The 12068-nt window shown below is 37.8% G+C and overlaps 1 protein-coding gene across 1 annotated transcript in view; it reads right to left on the bottom strand.

Moving 5' to 3' along the window:
* Positions 1–12068, bottom strand: part of Smchd1 (structural maintenance of chromosomes flexible hinge domain containing 1) — a 154911-nt gene that overhangs the window by 119820 nt on the left and 23023 nt on the right. The window contains exons 4-7 of the mRNA XM_048436062.3: positions 8306–8388; positions 7650–7780; positions 4251–4365; positions 4032–4151 (exon numbers count right to left, since the gene is read on the bottom strand). Of these exons, the coding sequence (XP_048292019.3) occupies positions 4032–4151; positions 4251–4365; positions 7650–7780; positions 8306–8388 (449 nt within the window). The remainder of the gene's footprint in view (positions 1–4031; positions 4152–4250; positions 4366–7649; positions 7781–8305; positions 8389–12068) is intronic.

Here is a 12068-nt window from a genome sequence, read left to right as displayed (position 1 = left end):
ATTTTATGCTATTTGGGGCAATTGTGAACGGTGATGTTTTCTTATTTCTTTCTAAGCCCATTTATCATCTGTATAAAGTAGGGCTACTGGGTTGGTTTCTTTCTTTCTTTCTTTCTTTCTTTCTTTCTTTCTTTCTTTCTTTCCTTCTTTCCTTTCTTTCTTTTCTCTTTTAGTTAATCTTGTATCCTGTTACATTACTAAAAGTATTTATCAGCTGTAGAAGTCCCGGTAGAATTTTGGGGGTCACACATGTAAACTATCATATCATCAGCAAATAATGATAGCTTGGTTTCCTCTTTTCCGATTTGTATCCCCTTGATCTCCTTTGTTGTCTTATTGCTCTAGCTAGAACCTCAAGTACTATGTTGACTAGATATGGAGAGAGGGGACAACCTTGTCTTGTTCCTGATTTCAGTGGGATCGTTTGAGTATCTCTCCATTTAGTTTGATGTTTTATATTGTCTTTATTATGTTTAAATGTGCTATCTTGAAACTTGCGGGCAAATGGATGAATGTAGAAAATATCATATTGAGTGAAATAACCCAGACCCAGAAAGACAAATATAATATGTATTCACTCATAAGTGGCTTTTAGACATAAAGTAAAGAAATACAAAAAGCCCACAATTCACAATTGCAGAGAACATAGACAACAAGAAGATCGTAAGAGAGACATACATGGATCTAACCAACATGGGAAGTAGAAAAAGACAAGATGTCCTGAGTAAATTAGAAGCATGGGGATCTTATGAGAGGGTAGAAGGGGAGGAGGGAGGAAGAGAGGGGAGCAGAGAATAATAATAATAATAATAAACTCAATAAAAACAAAACAAAGTAAAGAAAAGAAAAGAGGGAAGAACCAGGGCACTGTCATAATCTCAACCAAGAAAAACTAAAATCCAACAGTATAAATAATTCAATGTTCAATTATCTGGGATTCACTCATGATCTTCTGGACTCCTTCACAGGGTTTGAGTCACTTCTCCGGCTCTGCCCTCTGCAGTACAGACAGATCGTCTTCTAGGTTCCAACTGGCTCCACTCCACCAGTATACCGCTGTCCTTGGTGGTCATCCCATGGTACTAACATCTCTATATTGTTGGGATCTTCTATTGCAACTGGGCTGCACTTTCACCTACAGCCTCTCACTGGCTTTCCTCATGGAGCTAAGCGTGGAAGCCACAAGTGGCTCCATCTTGACATAAGGTCAGAGTTCGAGCCTATTATTGCTCTTCAAGGTCAAGCAACAGGATGTTTAGCATGAAGAAAAGTTACTATATGTCCTGCCTAGATAACAGGTCTAAGGTGGAGCTACTGGATGTTTAGCTCCAAATAACAGGATGTTTGACTCAGGACATAGCTATTAGATATTTTGAATAAAGAAGTAATCACCCTTGTTTGTTCCTTGTATCAAGATTTTAAAAAAGTCCTTTCGTCTTCCCCTTTGGCTTGGGGTATAAAAGGACTATGAAAATAAACTTGAAGCAGATTCAGTATTCACTGGGATGCCCTCCCAACTCTTAAAAAAAAAAAAGTCAGACTGGAGACATGGTTCAGAGGTTAAGAACACTGACTGCTCTTCCAGAGGTCCCGAGTTCAATTCCCACCAACCATATGGTGGCTCACAACCATCTGTGATGAGATCTGGTGCTTTTTTCTGGCATGTAGACATACATGCAGGTGGAACACTATGTACATAATAAATAAATACAATTTTAAAAAAAGTCTCCTCAAACTGTTACATTTTACTCTGTTTTGCTCTAGATTTGCATAAGAGTGAGGACTAATAAGTACAAGACAGAGTCAATATTAGGCTGTCTTATAATCTCTCTAAGGAAATTATTTCAAATATTATAATTTAGCCTCATGCAGATTCTTAGGGCAGGGGCAAAGCAGCCATATTCCTTGCCAAAATATCACAAGAATGGTCTCTAGTCCAGTTGGTAACACTGTTCCCCCTCTAAAATGTCAAGTTGGGCTTTCTCCCAGCAATACCTTTTTCCAGGTTCATACAAGAATGGCCCTTTAAGCACTGCTTACAGCATTCAACTGCTTTTTTAAATCCTAAGTCCTAAAGCGTCTCCCACTTTTCCCAAACAGACAAACAAACAAACAGAGCACAGCTTAGTCAGGGCTGTCATTGCAATGCCATAATACTGTATGTACCAACTTCTGGCCCTCTCCTCCCCACCCCCAGTCTCCCCCTTTTTTTGCGGGGAGGGAGGTTGGATTTTAGAGACAGGGTTGCTCTCTGTAACCTTGGCTGTCCTGGAACTTGCTCTGTAGGCCAGGCTGGCATCTGTCTCCCAAGTTCTGGGGTTAAAGATGCGCACCACCACTCCCGGCTTGGTTACTACTGCTGTGATTTAAACACCATGTCTACGGCAACTCACAAAAGAAAGCATTTAATGGGGGCCCATGGATTCAGAAGGTGGTAGGGTCCATAAGCATCACAGTGGGGAACATGGCATTAAGCAACAGCAGCCATGGTGCTGGTGAAGTAGCTGAAAACTTACATCTTGATCCACAAATACAAGGCAGAAACAGCTAACTAAGAACGGCATGCGCTTTTGAAACCCCATATCCAACCCCCAGTGACATACCTCCTCCAACAAGGCGATACCCTAAACCCTTTTCCAAAGATTCAAATATGAGCCTATAGAGGCCACAAACAACAACAAAATAAGGAATTGGTCAAGTAGGTATTTAAATACAAAAACCACTGATTTCTGAGTCTCATTCTCAGACAAAAAAATTTTAACACATCATGAATATATTCAAAGTTCAAATTGCCAGCCAGGCGGTGGTGGGACACGCCTTGCACTTGGAAGGCAGAGGCAGGTGGACTTCTGTGAATCCGAGGCCACACTGGTCTACAGAGCTAGTTCCAGGACAGCAAGGGCTGTTGCTACATATAGAAACCCTGTCTTGAAAAGTCAAAGAGTTCAAATCGTCACAGCTATTCAAATTCTAACAATCTCTAGGGAAAAAGTATCTGCAATTTGGGCAAAACGCTACACAAAGATAACCAAACACTGTTTATAATTACAGGGAAACCTTTCAGATACACTAAATGCTCAAATAAAGTTAACAGTACAACCAGCAATAGAAATATTATAAAGCTATTTAAACACCTTCTTCTGGTCTCAGGTACCATGCACATATGTAGTACAGATGCATACATACAAACAAAACACTAATACTCTTTGCAGAATGTGGTGCATATAAAAACATTTTCTAAATGAGGAATTCTCAAGATGCTGACGTAGGATATGTGGGGTCAGAGCTCTATGCACACATATTTTCAAAGCATTAGACTGTAAAGAAACTTACCAAAATGTTATCAACACCTTTCTCTGATACTTACGAGTATTTTATTCGCTTTCCCACAACATTATTCATTTCAAATAAGACATTTATAAATTGTTGCTTGTGTTTTAAGATTTTTTTTAACATGTGTAGATGTATAAATGGAGGGATACATGCAAGAGTTAGGACACAGCTGTAACAAAATCTCATGCCTCTAAAGTTCCCACTTCCTCAAATTACATTATCCCAACACTAGTTTCTTACCTGGTTCCTATTATTATTTTATAAATAAGGTTTTAAAATTCATATTCTGAGCCAGAAAGATAGCTCAGTCAGGCAGGCACCTGACACCAAACTGATTACCTGAATTTGATCTCTGGAACACACTAATTCATGTTGTCCACTGACACATACACAAACTCACACACACACAATAAAAGAATAAAATATCAAAAAAATTTTCACACAAATTTCAACCAAGGTCTGCAACTGTTTAAGTAGTTTACAGAAAGTTTTCTGTTAACTTATGTGAAAAGTTTTATCTAAAAAAAAAAAGATCACCACAAATGATCATTTTGCTACTTTCCAAAGTAAAATATAAAAATATAAGTCAAGTTTTTAACACTAACATACCATTAATAAGTCAGAAAAACATTCTGTCCCATTATGCGGTCAAATGAATATATGTGTGATTAACTGTGAGCTGTAAAACTGTACTGTACCTTTCTGTTTCTTATGTATCCACTATATATTGCCTCTTTATTTTTTTCCTTTTTCTCAAAGTCTTCTTTAGAAAGCACAAGCTCATGAACATCCTGGGAGTCTGCAGGCTTGCTTATCATCTGTCCAACAATTGAAAAGATACATTAACCCCTTACTAGTGAGATTTGTCAATCCCAAAATACTTCATCAGTTTTCACTGAAGGAAAATGTTCACTTACTCTGGCTGACTGTCCAACAAAGAAAACTGCTTGTTTGCCTCCAACACCAAAATAGGAAATATCACTGTTCAAGCTGCGTGGTACTGGTACTGGCCGGACATACCCTGAATGATCACTAGAAGAAAACATGTATTAGTCAGTCTTTAAATAATCTACTTGAGAAAGAGAGAGGTAGGAACATCCTGAGTTAGAGGACAGCATGGGATATATATAACAAAACACTATCTTAAACCTACTACCAAAAACTCAACCAAAATCACCAAATGCATTCTAGGGCTAATGATACAATTCAGAAATAGAGCATTTGCCTAGCAAAACCAAGAATGACCTTTGGGGCAGGGGATTCCATTATACCCACAGAAACCTCAGCAAGGGAAGATTTAGGGTTTCACTGCATGAAATGTGAAATCAGCTGACCACCAAATTCAGTGAGCAAGCAGACTTCAGTGGTAATACAGAATAGCAAGCTATTTAAAACTTCTAGTTCTCAAAAAAAAAAAAAAAAACAAAAAAACAAAAAGACAAATTACAAGCCAAACAAATTTTGACATACAGTCCCTAACAGGAAAAAGGGCAGCTGACAAAACCATCAGAGAAGAACTAGAAAGATGGCTCAGTGGTTAAAAGCATTGGCTGCTCTGTCAGGATTGAGGTTCAGTTCCCAGCACCTACAAGATGGCTCACAACTGTAACTCCAGTTCCACTAGATCTAAAGTTCTCTGATGCTCTCCATGGACCTGCTACCTGGCATGCACATGGTACAAGAACATAAAATTTTAAAAATCATTCTGATAAATACTATCAAAGAAATAATTCACTAAACATAAATTTAAAAAACTCTATTTCATGTCCAAATAACAGAAACCATAAAAGTGATCCACGAAGGGGGGCTAGAGAGATAGCTCAAAGGTTAAAGCACTGGCTGCTCCTCTAGAGGTCCTGAGTTCAATTCCCGGCAACAACATGGTGGCTCACAGGTGTGTATGATGTGATCTGGTGCCGCTTGATATGCAGGCATATATGCACGCAGAACACTGTATAAATAATAAAAATCTTTTTAAAAATAACTGTTCCAGAAAATATATCAATAAAAATTTTTAAAATCTACAATTTGCACTTGGAAAGAGTAACTAAAAACTCATGGAAGTTGATGGATCATGAACAGATTTGAATTGGTAGCAGAGTGATCCCATAAACTTATAGACAAGTTGAGTTTACTTAGTTTGAAGAACAAAGCAGTTTAGTTGTATAGAATCTGCTTAGCATGTGTGAAGCTATGGTTTACTCTTCAGTGCAGAAAGTGGAGGCAAGAAGGAAGATGAACACAAGGCATCTGAAGTCTACAGACCACCACTGCACATAAAATGTAAGGAACTGCAAAAGGATAGAGAAAAAAGTATTTGGAGAAATTATGGGCTATGCTTACCAAATAAGGAAACTTACTTAACAAATAAAAGAACTTGAATTAATTCCAAAGAGAATGAAATGATAAAGAGCCATAGCCTAGACACATCAGAGTTCAACATCTGAAAATCTACTTTTTGACTCCTGGTTTTACCTTTCTCTATTTCTATATACCTTTTTTTACTTCTTTCTCCATGTCTGCCTGGGTGGTTAGCCCCCTTTTTCCTCGTTCCTTCCCTTTCTTGTTACTTGTTCTCTTATCCCAGATTTTTCCTATTTACTCTCTCTGCCTGCCAGCCCCACCTATCCTTTCTCCTGTTGTACATCATCGGGTGTTTTAGGCAGGCAAAGTATCACAGCTTCACAGAGATAATAAAAAAAAGTAACATAAAGAATGCAACACATCTTTGCATCAATGAACAAATGTTGCACAGCATAAACAAATGTGACACATCTTAAACTAATATTTGACAACATTACATTTTCTTCCATTTCAATCAAGAATTTAAAATGTTTATAACTATGACATTTGAGTTTACTTAATAAAACAAATTATAAAGCAAAAGATCTTTTGTTCTATGAGCCTTCCTTTTTCCATAGCCTGTCTCTTATAACATCACCCTTGCATCAAACTGAAACTGATGTGCAAGCAGAGAAACAACTAATCATCTATTCTATGTAAGTGGATGCCATGGTCTTAGGGATGATGATGTTGCTGAAGTTGGAGTGGGTCACAGACTGGGACTGGATCCAAAATTATTTCCAGGTACTAAACATGCATGTATGTAATATATACACACACATATATAATTAAATTGAGCAAAGGGTGACTTTACCAAAAAAGAATTTTCCTTAACTTTTAAGTTGTTAAAAAAAAAAAAAACTGGTTATGGTGTTGAGAAAACTCAGTATCCTTTGAGTCCAGTGAAGGTTTAATTTTAGTAAGTTGTAGGATGGAGCAGTTAAACCGATTGGAAAGACGGAAAGTTAATTTCCTAGACCCCGTCCCTGAGTTTATTGTCAATTTCCTTTATCTTTCTGTTTATGACAAACAGATACAAAATCCTGTCCTCAGACTACAAGAGCATAGTGTTCTCATGTAAGTGTTTACCTTCGTGTTGTCACACTATTTTCCCTCTTTTCTGAGCCCGGTTTATCTGTGCAGCCCTGGTCGTCCTGGAACTTGCCTGCAGATCAGGCTAGCCTCAATAGAGATCCACCTGTCTCTGCCCCTGAGTGCTGGGAGTGCCACTTCACTTTGGCTTTAAACACTCTTTTAAGTGTCATATATTCATGAAGATAGTAGAAAAGAATGATTATAGGTAAGTGTTATATCAGGAGTAAGAAATAACTACAGTAACAGCTCGGGGCTATTCAATGCTTGCTGTATGATAGGCACTTTCTCTAGATTTTGTTTTTATATCAGAACAACAGCTCAGTTTCCACACAGCCTTGAGAAATGTGCACATTTTCTAAGTATGTAAGGTGACATACAGAGGTAAAGTACCCCACAACAATAAATGGTCAATCAAAGGACACTGTAGTCTTTGTTCTTCTCTCCGCTGTCTGTCACACAGGGCTGGAGGACCGAGGTGCCATGCCCAGCTTTTCTGTGCTGGAAGCACTGTGCACAGCATGTTCTGATACAAACCTGGGTTCTATTCCCTAACAGCTGTGACAATCTGAAAAACTGAGCCTCAAAATAAAAATACAGAACACTAGTGAATCATATGTAATTCTAGACATTTTCAAGTAGTATGACAAGATTTATACAGATTACCCTATACACCATTCTACTGTCCTAAGAGTATTCAATATGTTAATATAACTCTCACAGACCTCAGGAAATACAAAACTGCTCAGCAGAAAGGCACAGTGTTCTGTTTTGGAGTACTTATCACAAAGCCCTGTAATAGAACCAAGCCCTCTAATAAATCCTCTGTAACTAAGGGCACGCAGGTATCACTACAAAGGAAAAAGCATGACTTTGCTAACCTTTCAAAGTCACCTTGTCTTGTAAACTTTGACAACCTGTACACAGCCCAGTTGTTAAGCTGTTTGGAGGTCATTCCTCTCCCATTATCTACCACAGCAACGGCAGGTTTTCCTTGAGTTTCATCAAAAAGCTATGAAATAAAGAGACAGGAAATGCCAATCAATACTTAAAACATGAGGTTAAGTATGAAATTCAAAGGATTACTCATATCACTGGTATAAGTATAAAAAATCACAGCTTTCTTAAAGTACTGAGTTATATCTAGCAAAAACACTAGATTTCTTAATTTTTTTAACCTAGAAATACCATGTCTCAGAAGTAAACTTAAGGAAATAATCAAGGCATATATAAATATACACTATTTCCCTATTGCTTCTCAAATAATCTGTTTAAGAAGACAGACTCCATAACTAACATTGTAGCTAACAAAACCCTCTGCATTAATATTGGAAAATATTCATGTCGTATTTATAATTGCAGTGTTACAAAAGAAATTATAAAACACATGTACATAAATACATATATAAATAAGCACTTACATAAAAGAAACTTTAAAAATTGTAACAAGACATCAGATAATTAGTTATAGGTTTTATTTCTAATTTTTCCAATGTACTACTAAAAAAAACCAATTCTTTATGCATAATTTTCTTACCAATTTGATCTGAATTTTTCTAACACCAACATTGCGAGAAGTGGCTGACAATGAATTGTCGATTAATTCTGCGAGAGCAAATGCTGAAAAAGATTGAGAAAACACCACTTAACCCTTTCATCCAAATACTTTATATAAACATTCCAGTAAGAAGAACTCTCAAGCAACCACTTTTATTTCCCATAGAGCTGCAAGAATTAAGTATCACCCTGAGTCTAATGTTATCATGATAAAAAGTTTCATCACCAACCACTACAAGCATGAAAAACATTAGGCACTAATCTGAGCCACCCAAACCTTGTATCAAAATAGCAGCAGCACATAAGGGCTGGTTTAAACCGGGCGGTGGTGGCCCGTGCCTGGTCTACAGAGTGTCAGGCTCCAAAGCTACACAGAGAAACCCCTATTTCAATCCACACCCTTCCCCAAATAAAAGGGAAAGGACTCATCTGAGAAGCAGTCTAGTGGTCAAAGGCCTGTAGTCTCTACCAAGAGACTAAGACAAGAGGATTATAAGTTCAAGGTCTGCCTGGGTTACAAAGTGTGTCCAAGACCAGTCAGTTGTGGCAGTCTAAATGACACCCATAGGCTTATGTGTTTGAACGCTTGGTCTACAGTTGGTGGAACTGTTTGGAAAGGATTAGGAGGTGTGGCCTTGTGGAGATGTCACTGGAGGTAGGGTATGAGGTCTGAAAAGGCTCCTGCCATTCCCAGCGTGATGTGGGATACCCCTCTGTATGCTATGAATATCATTGGTTAATAAAGAAAGCTGGCTTGAGTCTATAGCAGGTCAGAACATAGATAGGCAAGGATAACTGAGCTGAATACAGGGAGAAAGAAGGCAGAGTCAGTGAGAAGACAGAGGGGAAAGACGTGAGCTGCCAATTAGAACCTTGCTGGTAGGCCATGAACCTTTTGGTAAAATATAAAATAATAGAAATGGGTTACTTTAGGAAAGGAAGCAGAGAAAAATGTATAGCTCAATAAAATCAATTTTAAAAAAGGGAAAAAATAGGTCAATTTAAGAGATAAGAATGAGCTAGAAATATGCTTAAGCAATTGGCCAGGCAGTGATTTAATAATATAGTTTCTGAGTGATTATTTCGGGAGCTGGGCGGCTGGGGAACGAACAAGCTACTACAACAGCCTACCCTCTGCCTCATGACTGAAGATCAAGGTGTGAGCTCTCAGCTGCCCACCTCTGGGCCCTCACACTGCCATCAAAAATGCTACCCCTCTGAAATCATAAGGCCAATGAATGCCTTGATCATGGCTGCTGTTTACGAGAAACACACCTCAAACACAAAGACAGACATCTACTCAGATTAAAGGGTTGGGAAAAGGTTTTTCAAGAAAATGGACCTAAGAAACAAGCGGGTGTGGCCATTCTAATTTCCAACAAAATTGACTTCAAACTAAAATCAATCAGAAGAGATGGAGACGGACATTTTATACTCATAACAGGAACAATTCATCAGGAGGAAGTCTCAATTCTGAATATCTAAGCCCCTAATATAAAAGCACCCACTTATGTAAAAGAAACACTTCTAGAACTCAAGGCAGTCATCAAACCACACACACTAATAGGAGGAGACTTCAACACACCTCTCTCACCAATGGACAGGTCAATCAGACAGAAACCTAACAGAGAAATAAGAGAAGTAATAGAGGTAATAAATCAAATGGACTTAACAGATATCTATAGAACATTCCACCCAAACAGGAAAGAATATACCTTCTTCTCTGCAGCTCATGGAACCTTCTCAAAAATTGACCACATACTCGGTAACAAAGAAAACTTCCACAGATACAAAAAAATATTAGTAACCACCTGTGTCTTGTCAGATCACCATGGATTAAAGTTAGAATTCAACAACAATTCTAACACCAGAAAGCCTACAAACTCATGGAAGCTGAACAATCAACTACTGAATCACCCCTGGGTCAAGGAAGAAATAAAGAAAGAAATTAAAGTCTTCCTTGAATTTAATGAAAATAAAGACACAACATACTCAAACCTATGGGACACAATGAAAGCAGTAATAAGAGGAAAGTTCATAGCACTAAGTGCCCAATTAAAGACAATGGAGAAAGCACACATTGGAGACTTAACAGCACACCTGAAAGCTCTGGAAAAAAAAAAAAGAAGCAGACTCACCCAGGAGGAGTAGAAAACTGGAAATAATCAAACTGAGGGCTGAAATCAACAAAACACAGAACACAATCCAAAGAATCAATGAAACAAAAAGCTGGTTCTTGGAGAAAATCAACAAGATTGACAAACCCCTCTCCAAACTAATCAAACGGCAGAGAGAGAACATGCAAATTAATAAGATCAGAACTGAAAAAGGGGACATAACCACAGACACAGAGGAAATTCAGAGAATCATTAGATCTTACTACGAAAGCTTATATGCCACAAAGTTGGAAAATGTAAAAGAAATGGACTTGTTTTTATATAAGTACCATTTGCCAAAGTTAAATCAGAACCAGGTGAACAATCTAAATAGACCTGTTAGTAGCGAAGAAATAGAAGCTGTTATCAAAAACCTCCCTACCAAAAAGAGCCCAGGACCAGATGGTTTCAATGCAGAATTCTACCAGAACTTCCAAGAAGAGCTAATACCTATACTCCTTAATGTATTTCACAATATAGAAACAGAAGAGTCATTGCCAAATTCTTTTTATGAAGCTGCAGTTACCCTGATACCAAAACCACACAAAGACACAACCAAGAAAGAGAATTACAGGCCAATCTCACTCATGAACATTGACGCAAAAATTCTCAACAAAATCCTGGCAAACCAAATCCATTAGAAAAATTATCCATTATGATCAAGTAGGCTTCATTCCAGAAATGCAGGGCTGGTTCAACATACGCAAATCTATCAATGTAATTCATCATATAAATAAATTGAAAGAAAAAAACCATATGATCATTTCATTAGATGCTGAAAAAGCATTTGACAAAATTCAACACCCCTTCATGATAAAGATGTTGGAGAGATTGGGGATAAAAGGATCATACCTAAATATAATAAAAGCTATTTACAACAAGCCGACAGCTAACATCAAATTGAATGGAGAGAAACTTAAAGCCATTCCACTAAAATCAGGAACACGACAAGGCTGTCCACTCTCTCCATACTTCTTCAATATAGTGCTTGAAGTTCTAGCAATAGCAATAAGACAACATAAGGGGATCAAGGGGATTCAAATTGGAAAGGAAGAAGTTAAACTCTCGTTATTTGTAGATGATATGATAGTGTACAAAGCGACCCCCAAAACTCTACCAAAGAACTCCTACAGCTGATAAACACCTTTAGTGATATGGTAGGGTACAAGATCAACTCCAAAAAATCAGTTGCCCTCCTATACACAAAGGATAAAGAAGCAGGGAGGAAAATCAGAGAAACTTCACCTTTCACGATAGTCACAAATAGCATAAAATATCTTGGGATAACTCTAGCCAAGGAAGTGAAAGACCTATTTGACAAGAACTTTAAGTCTTTGAAGAAAAAAACTGAGGACGATACCAGAAAATGGAAAGACCTCCCTTGCTCTTGGATTGGGAGAATCAACAGTAAAAATGGCAATTCTACCAAAAGCAATCTAAAGATTCAATGCAATTCGTATCAAAATCCTGGTGTGGGAGAATTGTCTGTATTCTGTCAATCATATTTTAATAAAACGCTGATTGGCCAGGCAGGCAGTATAGGTGGAAATGCCAGTCAGGAAGTAGGGGTGGAGCAAAGAGATTGGG

Source organism: Myodes glareolus, chromosome 27, assembly GCF_982192425.1.
Source record: "Myodes glareolus chromosome 27, mMyoGla1.1, whole genome shotgun sequence".
NCBI lineage: Eukaryota > Metazoa > Chordata > Mammalia > Rodentia > Cricetidae > Myodes > Myodes glareolus.
This window is presented reverse-complemented; position numbering and strand designations above follow the sequence as displayed.